General features: G+C 41.1%; 1 protein-coding gene across 2 annotated transcripts in view; it reads right to left on the reverse strand.

Moving 5' to 3' along the window:
- Positions 1-282: 282 nt before the first annotated feature.
- Positions 283-16,029, reverse strand: part of Arhgap25 (Rho GTPase activating protein 25) — a 75,840-nt gene continuing 60,093 nt past the window's right edge. For both annotated transcript variants that reach the window (XM_004849936.3, XM_087216269.1), the window contains 6 exons: positions 15,213-15,345; positions 13,666-13,739; positions 12,076-12,197; positions 10,550-10,746; positions 7,156-7,688; positions 283-4,873 (listed from right to left, as the gene is read on the reverse strand). In XM_004849936.3, the coding sequence (XP_004849993.1) occupies positions 4,666-4,873; positions 7,156-7,688; positions 10,550-10,746; positions 12,076-12,197; positions 13,666-13,739; positions 15,213-15,345 (1,267 nt within the window). In that variant the 3' untranslated portion in view covers positions 283-4,665. The remainder of the gene's footprint in view (positions 4,874-7,155; positions 7,689-10,549; positions 10,747-12,075; positions 12,198-13,665; positions 13,740-15,212; positions 15,346-16,029) is intronic.

Consider the following 16,029-nt stretch of genomic DNA (forward strand, 5'->3'; position numbering starts at 1 on the left):
GATGGTTTTAATCAGAGATATTCTTAGGAGTCTTAAAATCAGACCTTCAAGTGCTTACCTTGTTTGCCTAGGTAGAAAGTCAACCTTTCAAGTAAGTTGAGAGGATCTCAAAATCCTTGGATTTGTCTGTGACTAAGTTACTGTTACAGTGAGATTTTTTGAAATCTCTTTTAGGTGAGTTTTCACCATCTGAAAATGGGTATGTAATAAATCCATTCTTTATCTCTTAGGCATGCTTTATCCTAAATGAATGAGTATATGATAAACCATTATTAAAGGATGACCAGAGAATAAAATTGTTTTATTGGAAGGAAGCTGGTAGATTAATATAATCACTAGTCATGATGAGAGCCAAACTTCATAGTTTTAGAACAGTGTTTAACAATCCTGGTTGTGCATTAGTATCAAGTGAAATTTTTAAAAAACATCAATTCTTAGGGCCCACCTGAAAAGATTCTGATTCAGTTGATGCGGGGTAGAATATGAGCATCAGAATTTTGTTTAAGGTCCTAAAGTGATTCTACCATGTAGCCAAGACTGAGAGCCACTGTTTTAGAGCAATATCAGTAATAGAAAGCAAGTGAAACAATGGCATTTTCTTAGGCAGGTCTTGATTGTGAGTCAAAGTTGCAGTTTGGCTGCAATTTTGGAGAAAGAACCCTTGGAAAGAAGCTAAGAATCACAAGAATCTTTGATTGGTGAGCTAGAGGACCCTTTGAAAATCATCTCCTTTAGTCTTCTTTCTTATTGCTGTGGGAACACTAGCTATTCAGTTTATGTCTTGAGGCCTCAATTTGCCTGTCTGTTAAATAAACAGTTTGGATTACATACATTCAAAATTTCTTCCAGTTCTATCGTCCTATGATTCTAAGACAGTATCAGAGAAAATAGAATCATTACACATCCTTGTGGGTATTCTGTTCATTCTTTATCTGAGTTTACCCTGGAAAATCTTCTGAGCCACAAGCCCTGCAGCTCCAGTTCTTTCTTCTACTGACCAAATGTGACCTGGGCTAATGCAGCTGCAGTTTCATTCTCGGGCCTCCCTCTTCCCCGCTTCCTCAGGCAGGATGAAGGCTTCCATATGATTCTTGTAAAGACAGCCTGTTTTAATTGCAGGACTGTTCTCTCTTCTCTCCAGCAAGCACATGGATTGCTCCCTGCTGGTATCTGCACAGGAAGTGGTGAAATGTGGAAGTTTACTCGATGTCAATGTGCACACATCTTCCCGTTCCCAGCCTGTGGAGCCCAGCCAGCAGTTGTTGTGCACTCCTTGTCCTGTCCCTTTCAGTAGTCTTTGGCTGCTTTGGAGTTTCCTGCTTCTTGCTTTTCTGAGCAGAGCTTAAGGAAGTTGGTCCAAAGAAACAACAATAATGTTTATTGCTTACATCCTATGCAGCAGGCTCTGTGCTGCAATGCCACACTTGGTCTCTTTGGGCCTCAAAAATCTACTTAGAGGGAATCATCCCAGACGATTCCCTGGTATAAATTTTTCTCATACATTACATAAGCACACTGGAAAGGCACCAATTCTGCCTTACACTTCAGAGAAATGAGTCCTGATATGTGCCATCTTCAAGACTTCGAGGGAAAAGAAGTGTTTCAGGGAAGAGGGCAAGGAGTTAAAGTACATGTTGGAGGCCTTTGTGTGTTTTTAGTACGTGAGTGGGCACAGCAGGAGAAGGTGGAAAGGGGCAAGGGAGACAGATTTCGTGCAGTCCTGTCCATCCAGTGGTTTAGAAAATAAAAATGCGAGTTCCTGGGTCCAACAGAACACCTGACATAGATCAATCTACAGTACCTCCTACCAGAAACTGGACCTCGGCTCAGGCAAGGCCTAGAGTGACCCTGCCATGCATCTCATGCTTATCCTTTTGAGGCACTGAGTACAGTGGCATCAGACTCCTGATGTTCCCTGGGTCCCTTTGGAGTCAAAAGGATCAACAGTCCTGGAAGAACCCTGTGTTTGTGTTTTGTGGAGGGTGGCATATGACCAAAGAATGGCACCTTAAGAAAGCCAGATTCTTTCCTTGATTGCCCAGTGTTCTGAAGCTGGAAGGGCTGCTCTGCTTCTCACATCACTAATGGAAGGGATAGAGCTAGAAGCATTCTCAGACCAGGAGAGTTGGGATTCAAAGGTGGCACTAGGCCTGAGCCCTAGCTGCCAAGCCTAGCAAGGTCCTAGAATATTGGCTTCAAAACACACTTCAGGGCCTCCTCTTTGCACTGTCAGACATATGTTCTTTGTGGAGCTGTGATGCTGACCACTTCCATACTCGACTCTGGTTTAGTGCCTAATGAGTCTGTGAGACATCTGTGGGAGAAGATAGGGACATATGCTGGCAGAACTGCAGCTACTCATCAACTAAAGTTAGGTGTCCAATAAGCCAGGCATGATGGTGCACACCTGAAATCCCAGCACTCAGGACGTGGAGGCAAGAGGAATGCCATGAGTTAGCCAGCGCTATATAGTGCGCTCAAGGCCAGCCTGAACTACATAGTGAGGCCCCGTCTCAAAAACAAAACAAAACAAAACAAAACAAAACAGGTGTCCAATAAAGGGTGTCATGTTTGTGACTGTAATTAAGTAGATTGCAGTAATCAAATATTTTATTGATTTTCCTAATAATGCCCCAAATCTCCCCCTCACCCCACCACCACTACCTTCTATAAGTCGGCCTCTCGGAGGATGCTCTGTGCCATACCCCTCTCCAGCAAAATGGTTCTCAAAGGGCTGGGGATGGTGGATCAGGGTCTGAGCACCAGGAGTAAGAAATACTGACACTCCTGATTGTATGTTTCACTCTGTGGGTAATAAGTCAAGGTCAAAGGCAGGGAAGATTAATCAGATGAAGAAAACAGGGAAAAGGTAATAACAGAGGAGGCATATGTGCTGGGAAGGACTAAACTCTTATTGTGGTGATTCAGATTGGAAACCACCAATTTAGCCATGTGGTTTCTACAGTTCAAGTAAGTTTATAGGAGCAATGGGACAAAAGATACAAAACTGGTGCAGATAATACCTGTAGGGCAACTGGGCTGGTGACCTCCAGAGTTGAAAGACTATTAGAGAACATCTATGCATCTTGTTTTTAATTTCATCATTATTCAGATTATGTGTGTTTTATAAGATACATAATGTAGCAATACAGTAGTACATATGTATAGTTATCCCTCAAATATCTGTGGAAGAGTAATTCCAGAATCTCATACAGACACTAAACTTTTTGGACACTCAAGTTCCTCATAAAAAGTGGTATATAACCTACACACACCTCCTTCCTGTATACTTTAAGTCATCTCTAGATTACTCATAATATTTAATACATAGTAAATGCTATGTAAATAGTTGTTATATTGTTTAGGGAATCAGGACAAGAAAAAAGTCTGCACACATTCAGTACAGATGCAATATTCCCCCAAACAGTTTTTATCTGAAGTTTGTTGAATCCACAGATGAAGATCCCACAAATACAGAGGGCTGACTGTAAATCATGAATAAATAAATATGCCTACATTTTCTACTGAAGGTACTTAAAAGTCAAAAATTACCTAGAGATCACCTAACTAGACTAACCTTCCTGGGGTTCTGAGGCCTGACCAGGGGGCCAATGCGAAGATGGCTTGACCTAGAAGAGGAATAGTCAGCCATCTTCTGGGAAAACTCATCTCCCAGATGTTGTCTAGTGCCCAATGTAGCTTTATAAGGTGAAATCACTTGCATTTTGGCAAATGGAAAAAATATTATTCTCAAAACTTTCAATACGTAAACTCACAAGTCTCTAAGGAGGTCACAACATAGTAGGAAGCCTTTGTTCTTGGGCCCTCCACACACAGTTGAGGCCACTGAAAGGCAAGTGGGGACTTGAATATAGCCCACGTCCTGGTCACCCAGCCACATGCCCCTCAGACAGGTATACCTGCTCTGAGGAAAGGATGTCATTTACTAAATCTTACAAAGGTGTTGTATGAATTAGCAAGAGGCTTGCTCTTTCTTTTTTGTTTTTAAGATTACTTTATTTGAATAGAATTGTGTCTTCAATTTTGCTTTTATAAATACAGTTTATTGCTTGCTTTGTATTAATCTAATATTATGTCTGAGAACCCCTGGAGAATGACGAATGTGCATTGTGACGAGGATGGCAGAATGGGGTTCCCACACCAGCGGGTGGAGCCTCCCAATCATAGTCCTCCTGGATGAGCTTTGGAGAACTGAATACCATTTTCTGCCCCATGCCTCAGATGCCTAAGGCCATCTGACTGAGTGAGTCATTCTATTCAGAAACAAAGAACTAATGTCTCTGCCCAGGTTCAAGTTTGGGCCAGCTTTCTGCCTGGGTCCTGAGATATCACCTGTCTCATACATCTCTGTTGGAACTAGTTATCCACCATGGAAGGTTTCATTCACTCTTCCCAAGGACACAGAGGAATAATACAATTCCTTTGAGTTCAGTGACAAGTGGTCATAGGTGTGCAGATGTATTTCCCCTCATCCTCATCCCTCTGCAAACTCCATTGATTTACTTATTGGGCAATGTGACATTTCCCCTAAAATGTCCTTTCCCTCTTAGGGAGTTAAATTACCTTTCCAGTTGTTACACACCACTGAGAAAAGGAGCAGAGTCAAGCTTTTCTTGGGTTGCCCTTGTGGTATTTCTAGGACCCTCAAGGATCAGTCTTGGGCTCCTTCATTGATTTGACAAATTCTTTGACTTCATCTTCCAAAACCTTGTTCCTCCTCTCCACATCCTCCCGGGAGCGTTCCACATTCCGAAGGCTAATTTCCAGAGCTCCGAACTTCTTCTTTTCCTTCTCCAACTCTTCATTGAGCCTTACCACTTTAGCCCAGACATCATAATTTTCCTTCTCAAGACTGCAAGGAAGGAAAGAAAAAAATGAAAGAATGGGGTATTAATTTTAGACCCTTCCTTCACACTCCTCCACTCTTGTTCACAACCTTCTTGTTCCTTTTCCTTTCCAAAATCCAATAGTGAATTCTAACCCATGCCTCTCATTTATGTCCCTACTCCCACAGGGGGACTTCCCAGAAACTTGAATCCTCAGAGTATGATTGAGCCCTTCCTTTGTCATTCAGTACCAACTTGTGATATCACTTGTGTTACTGTTTTTCATTTTTTTATGTTTTGCATTCTCAACCAGATAATAAAATCTTTGAACAAAGAGACCACTCTAATATATAGATGTTTCCACTCTATGGCACCTTGTATCTCTCTTGTCTAATAAAACTGTGGAGGCCCTGTCCATATTCCACATTTCCAACATTTCTGTGCACATGATGCCTCCTCACCCTGTTCCAGTAGAAAGCATGGATCAGAACCTTTCTTGGGATCAAGATTTGGAGGAAAAAAGAGAACCTCCCTTTGGGTAGCAGCTTTCCTGTCAGCTCCAACCCAAAGATCTGCAGGTTTTCTGAATTCCCAGAACCTTCATTGTAACTGACCAAAATCTTAATATAGTCCCAGGTGCCTCTTCTTGGACTATGCTGAATTAGCCCTTAAGAATGGGTGTAAAATTCCATTTTTAAGCCAAAGAGAAATTTGAACCTAGGGATGGGTGTGACATTCAGATTATGTGACTGGAAGTGATTCAGAATATCATCCTTCAGGGTACTGTCTATTGGCTCCTAAAGAGCCTGCCTGTTTTCATGTGGAAACCTGAGCTCCCACTTGAATCTGTGCCTTGGTTTCTGTCTTCAAAGGCCTTGGTCTATTCTGCATATAAAAGTCTCTCTTCAGAATCCTTCCTACCCCTGCCTACATTGTCTTAAAGAAAAATTGGTCTCATTCATTTTGGCCCTCTCATTCCTTCTCGAAGTTCTCCATACCCTCTGGCTTGGAAAAATCCTAAGTGAGACACTGTACTACATCTTGACCCCTGATACCAGTGGAGAAGTAGAATCTGAGTGGGCTGATCCACCAATGATCAGTCATGTGAACTTCAGGCACATTTTTATACTTCCTGAGCTTACACTTCTTCTCCTGTTTCATAGGATTGCTGTAGGGGTTCCATAAGAAGATGTCTCTGAAGCACAAAGCTCACAGTAGATACTGCCAGCAGCTCATCATCCTCTTTCTGCCATAGATGGGGACCCCCTAACAGGTGGATTCATGGGACTGTTTTATTCAGAAGGATCAGCCACCTCTGTGACAGCTGGGTTTTTTTCTTTTTCTTTTCTTTTCTTTTACTCTACTCTACCAATGACACTCATGTTAAAGTGTGTGGTAGTTAAGCTGGATTGTCAACTTGATTGTCTTCAGAGATTTCCAGGATATTAGCAAAGCACACTCTGGGTGTGTCTGGATGGGTTATGGCGGTGTTACTTTGAGTGCTATACATGCTCCCTGGCCCTTTCCTTTCTGGCACTATTCCCATGCCCTGCTTCCCAGCTGCCATGAATTAAACTGTTTTGCTCTACCACACCCTTCTGCCACAATCTTTTTGTGCTGAAGCCACTAATCACAGACTAAAACTTTTGAAACCATGAGCCAAATTAAACCTCTCCTCCTGTAAACTGTAGGTGTCAGGTAGTTTGTCCAACAACGAGAAAGTTGACTAGTACAGAGTAGAAGCAGTCTTCTCTGATTAGCTCTGATCTACTTAATTTTTCCCAAAACCTTTTCCACCATTTGACATAATGTATATTTGATTACATATTTATTTATATTGTCTTTTTGTCCCCACTAGAAGAGAGGACGCTATAAGCACAATGCTTATGGTGCCATCTTGCTCAGCGCACAGTACTGTCTTGAACACTGCTGTCTTTGCATAGTGCCTGATGCAAAGGAGGTACTCAAAAAGTATTTTAAGAAATCAAAGAATGATGTTAATGTGAAACATTTTCTTTTAATTCAGTATAGTATGATGATCCATGAAGAATCGCTATTAGGAAATTGTTAGTTTAGCTACTTAAGCTAGGTATTTAAGTTTTTATAACTCATTAAAGTGTAGGGTTTGCAGTAATTTACTTGTCCCATCCCTACCTTAACCCTTTTCCGTATTAGACTCAGCGGCTATATTGCTATCTTTCTTACGTAGAAAGTTTATAATGTGACTTTTTCGGCAGTTGAGAACAATCCAGATGGCTTCTAAAGGTGGAAGCCTGGCAGTTCCCAATGGTTCTTTGTATTAACTTACTTTTTAATCTGTTCCTCATATGTTTTCTTCTGTGTTTCTATTTGCTTCCGTAGGTCCTGGACCATCTTCTGCAAAGAATCAAGTTCCTCTTCTGCAGAGTTCTTTCCTTCAGGCCCTGTTTCAGAGTTTGTGCTGGCAAGAGCATCTCTCTTGAAGTCAGAGGTAGGGGAAGAGAGTGTACCCACTCCATCCCCATGGGACCCTGGCAGGGTAGGGACATTATCATAGGTTGAAGTCCGCTGGGAGTCAGAAAGATGGCGTAAGTCTTGAGACATGGTTCTCCTGTGCCCTTCTCCTACCTTAGCCTTTGATGAAGGTGACCAAAATTCATTTTTAAAGATCTCCACTTTGTTGCTGTTGGTACTCGGAAAAGCTGATGTCAAGAAACATTTCCTGTTAGGGAGTGTTTGAGTCCTTTTTCGAGATTGCACCTTCCAATCTCCTGGCTTTTCTCCGGGGACTTTGCTGCTGTCATCCTGATGCCTGTCATTTGGCTGTGATGCTATGGGGCTGGTGGCATCTGAGTCACTTGTCTAGAAAAAAAGGCCATGGTTATCACATGAGTTTTCTCACCTGTGTGCCACACCCCCAAAATAAGGATTAGAGACCTAGAAGAAAATGTTTTCCTGATTGCACACCTGTGACACTCTTAATTAGAAGATCATGTCTTAATTTATTAGCTTGGTTAATTATCTGCCTGGTAATTTTTCAAAGTTTTACAATTAAGGAACTAATTCGTACTCTAGAGATAAAGTGCTGACTAAAATAATTGGCTTGTCTGTGGCAAAAGAATCTTAAATTAGGATCCTATAAGCTTAAGATGAAATATATTTTAAACTATGTCTCAAAATCCAGAAACCATAAAGAAAAGTAAAATAAATTTAATTGATGTAGATTTCCATGACCTCCAAAATTAAAATAACCCAAAGTAAGCAAATCACCATATACTGTATCAAATATCAAATGACAAACTGGCAAATATTTGCAATGCATATATAGGTAATTCTCCATCATATACAAAGGGGTTACTCCTGTTGGCTGCTATTAAATAAAGGTTATAAAAATTGAAAAAGAAAAAGACCAATAATCAATATAAATATGGTCAATGGACAAAATTAGACAGTCAATACAGGAAAAAATACAACTGGCCTGTACACATTATAAAAGATGTTCAAACTTTCTCAGAATAAGAGAAGTTCAAAATAAAGATTACTAAGCAGGACAGTGGCACACACTTATAATCCCAGTTCCTCCAGAGGCCAAGGCCACAAGAGGACCACAAGTTCAAAGATGACATGCACAACTTAGTGAGATTCTGTCTCAAAATAAAATTTAATAAGGATTAAAGATGTAGCTCAGTGGTAGAGAGCTTGTCTAGCAGACACAAAGTCCTGGGTTCAATCTCCACTACTGGCAAAAATTAAAATTGCTAAGATACTACTTCTCACCTATCAGATAGGCAACCAAAACCACATTAGAAAATACACTCTGTTGCAGAAACTGTAGCGATACAGGATTTTTTGCATTGTTTGTATAAGTATAAAATAGCACAAATGCTGTTTTTTGTCAAAATTACACATTTAAGTTTACTTTTATTCTGACCCAGCAATTCTACTTCTGGAATTTATCCCAGAAATAAATCTGCCTGGGTACAAAAGGAGGTATTTTCAAAGTTATTCATTGCAACTTTGTTTTTCTGTGTGTGCAAAAGACTGAAAATAACTTTCCTAGGTGTAGATTCTGTTAAGTACGTTTACAGAATGGAACACTATACACCTGCCAAAAGCATGAGAATATGCTATTTATGTATTGATATGAAAAAGTCTCCAGGTTACACTTCTAGGTTCAAAAATGCAAGATACAGAGGTGTGTGTGTGTGTGTGTGTGTGTGTGTGTGTGTGTGTGTTGTGTGTGTGGAGAGAGAAAGACAGAGAGATTAAACTATATCTTGTATTAAAAAGGAGGAAAAGTAATAATTTACATTCATGTATTCTTGTACTGATATTACATAAAGGAACACTGGAAGGGTAAATGAGAAATTAATAGATAGAGAAATATAAGGTGTGTGGGGTGTGGGGATAGGGCAGGGAACAGGACTTTTCCATGTATAACTTTTTCTGTCTTTTTAATTTTTTTAATCATGTGTATATATCACAAATTTTCCAATTAGAGAGGGGGAGAAGGAGAGAAGGAGCTCAAAACATAAAAATGAAAACATCAGAGTTCAAGCTTTCTTTACCTTCTAGCTGGTCACCTGCTTCAGTAACGCCTTCTAGATTCAGAAGCACCTGATTCCTGAAGTAGGAACTAGGCTGAGTCCAATCCTATAACAGGCCCATCTTGGGCAACTGGTCAACCTCTCTAGCTTCAGTTCCTCAATCAGAAGATGCACATAATAAATTCTGCCCTATAAAGGTATGTTGAAGACTTCAAAGATGATCTATTTAAATTTCCCAGCATAGTGGCTGCCCAAAGTGAATGAGAAATAGTGGGAACCTTTTAAATGAGCATAGCCGCTATGCTCAGGGACTGCTGGGATGGTTTTATTACATGAAATATCAGCATTTTGAAATTATAATTTAGTTTTAGGATGTTAGTAAGTTGCTTGTTCCCAGATAAGCCTCATCTAAGAAAAAAATACAATCATTACCATTACTACTTTTATTTTTCATTTGCAGGATTAATAATACTATAGGTAATTTGAGTTTTGTGGTCAGTCAGAAATCTTAAATTCATTTCTTAGCCACACATAAAGAATCAAGCTGCATATAAAGTTCATATGTTCTTTGAAAAAATATTTGCTTCTATAAATATATAAAAATATTTGACCTTTACAAATTATTGCCCTTAAGTAGTCTGCATCTTGGAGTCTGCACAGTTTTGGGATACTGAGAACGTGAGTTCCAACCCCTCGGTACAAATGAGGGGGCTGACACTGCTGAGGCGGCTTATCAGGGAATGAGAAATATTACACGAAATATCACATACTCTAAGCAAGGAATCACGTTTCAGGGTTAACAGGAAACCAGTTCTCTCTGGACTTTCACACAGAATTTTTAACAACTCTCACCAAAACGTTTACAATATGGTATCTATTTTCCCCCCTGAACTACCCTGGACTGTACAGTATTTGAAAAGGTTTCTCCTAGAGGCTCCATTGCCTACCTCCGGGCAACAGGCACATAGTCACACCACCCCCTCCAGGACGCCAACAGAGAGTGGGCCTTGAAGGAAGCCAGGCTTCCAAGATGTGCTGGAATGGTCTGCATCAGCTACAGACACTGCCCCAGCATCATTTGTCTCTCCCAACATTCACCCTCGAGCAGCTCTTATGTGAAATGCTTTGGAACACAGGAAGAGTCCAGTGGAGGCAGAAAGGCTGTCTGTGTCTTACCACGTTACTGAAGCTGTCTGTCCTAGACATGGAAGGCTCTTCAGTGGCATCCCAGCCCACGGAACTTCGGGGCACTGGAGGTTTCTTGGGGTCATTTTTCTGAGCAGGGGGTGACAGGGGTGTGTCTTTGGACTTGGGGAAGAGGACTTCATGGTCTCTGATCATCATGGTCATCACTCTTTGGATCTGAGGAGTCCCTGAAAGAACAAAGAAAGAGGTTTGCTGTGCTGAATCACAGGATAGGAGGCAGGAAGCCCTCAAAGTTTCTCACCAACATTATATATCCAAACTTGGCCCTAAAGCCACAGGGCCTGGTGCACTCATTTTGCTCCTCACAGGTCCCTTCTTAATGACTTTGAATGAGACTTTCCCCCTTCCCCTGCCCTCCCTTCAACCCCTCCACCCCTCCCTATTTACAAAGACTTTTGTTTCTGTTTTTCCTGTTCTCATATTTTTTCCTTTCCTTTCTTTCCTTTTCCCTACCCCACCTACTTCCCCTTAACCTTCCCCTTTGGACCTTTTCTTCCTATTTCACATTATCTGTTATACATTTTGGTCCTCATTTACACTTTCAGTTTCTCACACCAGAGAAACTATTCAGTATTTACACGTGTGTTCTATTTATTTCACTTAAGAATAGGGTCTCAATGTGCATCCATTTAGCTATAAAGGTCTCTAGTTTCTCTTTTTGGCTGAGCAATACTCCATTTTATAAAAACAAAAAAAAAATCCCACATGGTCTTTATCCAGTCACCAGTTGATGGGCATCTGGGCTGTTTCCAAGTCGTAGCTATTACAAACTGGGCTGCTATTGTATACATGAAATGTACCAATAAACATAATGAATAAAAATAAATAAATAAGTAAATAAAATTAATTACTTTGAGTGGGAGATTATGGTGAAATGGATGGACTAGAAGAAGAATGTGGATATAGGGTACAAGAAGGGACTTTTTACAGTTCTTTTCGGCCTATATTGCACCGGGTCAGTTTTTAAGCAGAAAACTAGCCAGTAAAACAAGAGGGAAAAGAAAGACATCTTTCTTTCTGGTTGTGGCCCTCAATATGACATCTGGTTTCTTATTGGACACATAGCAAATGTGTGTCATGCATACTGCCTCCTCACACCCATGGCAGATGTCAGTACTCTATGCCAAGACTTTTGCTTATTAAGCTAACATGCTCAGAACTTTCTCCACCCAGCTTTACAGCAGCCTCTCCATGAGATAGCTTATAAAATGAAACCTTGTTTTCTCTATCTGGCTAAGGGTAAAGACCAGGAAACTTTCTTTTCACGGTAGCCCACTGGGTTGGATAACCATTGGGCAAATCCCTGACCTCTCTCTCTATTGTGATCTGGAAAATCTATCTAATTCTAGCTCTGCCTACCTCATAGAGCTTTTAATACAATTCAGACAAGCAGCTGAACACGCTTTGCAAACTGCAGAGCAGGGCACAAACATTAGCAACAGTGTTATTGTTCCTTTCTCTGTGCATGCCTTCATTGCAGGACCAGCCTTATGTACCTCTCATGATCACAGCAGGGTCTTCAACCTTTGACCTGATGAGATTCACACCAATTACAGTAGCCAGGTTGTCCACACTCATCTTGTTAACAGCACAGTTTAGCTGAATTTCATGTAGAAACCTGTAGGCAGCCAAGAAATCCCATAGTAGAAAATAGGAAGTTGCCAAGAAACGTACTTCTAGGTACCAATGAGGCACTTATTGGATTTCAACTCTTTCCTCCTGTGTCAAGAATAAAACCAGCCCAGTTTGCCCACAAGAGTTAAGCTCTGACCTGAAAGATCCAAGATCAATATGGAAAGAGACACCATGAGGGACTACTTACATAAGCTGCCAGGGGCAGGGTGAGGATTCTGGTGGAGAATCACATAAGTGGGTGACTAGGATCATTCAGTTCAGGGTGCTAAGAGGTGACTAGGACTAACAGTGGTGTTTAACTGCCCCCTTGCCTTGCTATCATAGGCTTATCTCCTAGCTCTCAGCAACTATCCTACCCACATCTCCAGAGAGGAAAATTTGATCAGTGACAAGATCTTCGAGATGGGGAATCCATGGGACCTCCTCACTCTCATCCTCTGATGAGAGCACCACTCATCTCTGATAACATCTCAATAACTAATAATCAGTTTTTATTATGCTTCTCATTTGCTGCATGAAACTTTAAAAATCACTTGCAATAAGAAAACTGAGCAGATCAGTATAGATAGATTGAAGCAACATAGGACTGCAAATATGGAGATATTATTAAATAAAGGGTGATGGACCCAAGTGTTGAGACATTGTGGAATCTCATGGAGTCATTTATAATCCTATTTTGCAACCTAAGGTAAACACAATATAATTGCAAACCAAAAAAGTGAGATAAAACTATATGTGTGTGTGTGGGGGGGGGTAAATATAATATATATAGTAAAATTTCAATTGGGTATAAAAATGTTGAGAAACACTCAGGAAGATATAAGCCCAGGTGTTATTGTTGCTGGACAAGGTGTCGTGATTAATTTTTATTTCTTATTTATAGTTTGCTGTATCTTCCTTTTATCTAAATCAAGAAAGTAACATTCTTATAATATGGATGTGCATTTTTTAAAAATAAAAGTCAAAATTAAGGTCTGCCTGTGACAAAGATTCAGGTTCCCAAAGCAGCAGAGCTGGATCTTTCCACAAACTAGATGTTGTCACAAAAATGGCACCTGGCAGGTTCCCAGAAAGGTCTGAAGGAGAACAAATTGGGTGGCCCTGGAATGAATGTCTCTGGGTCATTAAGTTGTGGTCCAGAGTGAGGAAGCCAGAAACAATTCTAGAAACATAAGGGTTCAGGGTTCTGTCACACTACCAGGAGTCTGGGCAGCGCTACAGCAGATGAAGGAGCATGCTTATTTTGTGTTTTTAGGGATCCTACACACTGTCTTCTCTCTCTCTCTCTCTCTCTCTCTCTCTCTCTCTCTCTCTCTGCTATGTGAATAGAGTTGACTCTCCAAAGTTCTCAACTAGAATCTCTGTGATCCCAAAGATAAGTCCTTCCTCTTCTAACCAGGGGGCTCTTTCTGATGTGACTGAAAATTGTAGAGTTGACACCAGGAACTCACCGGCAGATGTAGCTCAGGAGGCTGTAGTTGTCCCGAGGAAGGATGGAGAGCTGCTTTGTCAACTCCTGCTGAGCCTAGGAAGAAAATTTTAACACCAGTAGGCAAGATTTCCCACTTGCCAGCAATGAGACCTGGCAACATAACTGGTGTATCTCGATGGAAACACTAGTTTAGCAGTCACTCTCTGGCAATCATTCCTGATCTTATGGTTTTGTGAGTTGTTTTAAAAAATTTACTTGGAACACTACAAATTCTCAGAAAGTTTCAAGAAATAGTATAGAGAAGGCCACAGTTTGGGTGCAGTGTAATTTTTAAATTTGTCTGCAATTATGCCACCCTGTCCCACTCCTGATTAACTTAACTACTGTAAGGCATTGACAATTTGACAACTCACACTAATTATTTGCTTAATGGACGCTTGAGAAGTAATGATCCACCAAAGAATTGGACCACAATAAAATAGCTCAGAATCACTTCTGAAGTGGTGAAGAAGGGAAGATGCTTCTGAGAAGACTTTCAAGCACTGAGGCCTTGCTGAGACCTGCTAGGACAAAAGACAGGCTGATTGAGCTGCAGGGAAGGTATAAGGTTGGGCTTTACAAGTTCTGTGGTGGTCATGGATGTCGGGTGTGCCACTCAAGAAATGCCTGTGCCGGCAAGAGGAAACACAGGGAGCTCTTTGTTCTTTCCAGCCACAGCTGTCTCTAAAGCTTTCTCATGATGGTCATGATGCACACATTCAGGTAAAGTGTGTGGGCCTTCCTCAGACCTGGGACGCCCTTCATCACAAACCTGAGCTGGTCTCCTGGAGTAACCATTCCCTGAAGGTTTGTCAGGCCTCACACAACACCGTGGTATAGACTCTCCAATCCAGAGTGCCTGCTCCATGGTGAGAGTGCTCTCTCTTTAGCTGAGCTGAGTGATTTCTTTACAAAAGTTGCTATAGACCACCTCTCCCACCAACTCTGTCATATTTTCAACAGTGAGAAAGATCATGGTCTCTTTGTCCTGCCAGGGTCAGAAATCCTACAGGTGAACGTGTATATTTTCACCAACATGATACAGCAAATGGTGACTATGTACCCTACTGGCAGCTGTGGTTGAAAAGATCAAAGGGAACCTCCTTATCCTTCTTCTCACTGGCACATGCACTCCTTGAATGACCTGCCTGACATCTTCTGGTATCACAGAGATTGAACAGTCCAACCCCACGTCTGCTTTCCACTTTGTTTGGTCAGCCTGTCCTTGAGTCCCAGCATGTCTCATCGGGGTCACAGTGCTTGAAAGCCTTCTCAGAAGTATCCTCCTATTCTCATTATTTTATAAGTGATTCTGAGACATTTGATTATGGTCCATTTCCTTATCAGATTATGATATTCCATGAAAGCATTGTGATTGGTATCATCTGCCCTCTGTGGTTGAGGAAGTACCAGATTGATAAAGTATTTCATCAAAGGGTGTAGGAGACCCTAACCCACTGCACAAGACTGTTCAGGAAACCCATCATTTTCTTCTAAAGCAAGACAACTAACCAAAGAGTCACGAACCTTGGCCTCATCTGCGTTCATGAGCTGCCCACAGAGCAGGAACCCTTCATACTGGCTCCAGGGAACCACAGGCTCTGGAAGGTCTCGGAGGTAGAGCTTTAATAGAGAGGCTACGGTGTGCACATCTGTGTCTCTAGAAGAAAACAAGCAATGCTCTTTGAAAAAGAAACTCCAGAACTCCTCTCACTCCTCCCTGATAGTCCACTCAGTAAAACCATGAGTTCCAGAGGGTAGTACTGCAAAGAGTAGAATCTGGTACAGAAGAATCAGACCCAAACATTCTTTCTAATGCTTCGTTCTGGAAATAAAAACCCTGAACACGTTTTCCTTCTACTTATTTCACCTTACAGCCTTCAAGGTAAGTTCAAGGCCCACTTTTTCATTAAACCTTCTTTAACTATTTTGTCTTCATTGCTTTCTTCTTTCTCCAAGTCATTTAGTATCTCCCCAGTATCGTCTAACTAGTTTCTAAGTTTTCATGTGTTAATTTTTTTATATCCTTGGTCCATTGATCTCCTTAATCTTCTAGAGTGCTTCAAATAGTTTAAAGATTCACCATATATTTCCTCAATAATTCATTCAATCAATAAGCACTAAGATATCCTCAGTTTTGATTTGTTCTGTTTTGTTCTTGTTAAGCACTGGGATTCAGTAATAAACTCAGGGGACACCAAAAACCCTGGCCTCATCTGGCCACAGAGCTGGAGGGGAGGGAGGGACACCAGCATTACCAGTCTTTATAATATTGTGTGGATAGGACCACGATACAGGAAGTCCAAGATTCAGAACATGTTTGGACTCAGGAAGTCCATCATGC

This window comes from Heterocephalus glaber, unplaced genomic scaffold (assembly GCF_053883595.1).
Source record: "Heterocephalus glaber isolate CG9 unplaced genomic scaffold, H.glaber_assembly_v1.0 deba00001457, whole genome shotgun sequence".
NCBI lineage: Eukaryota > Metazoa > Chordata > Mammalia > Rodentia > Bathyergidae > Heterocephalus > Heterocephalus glaber.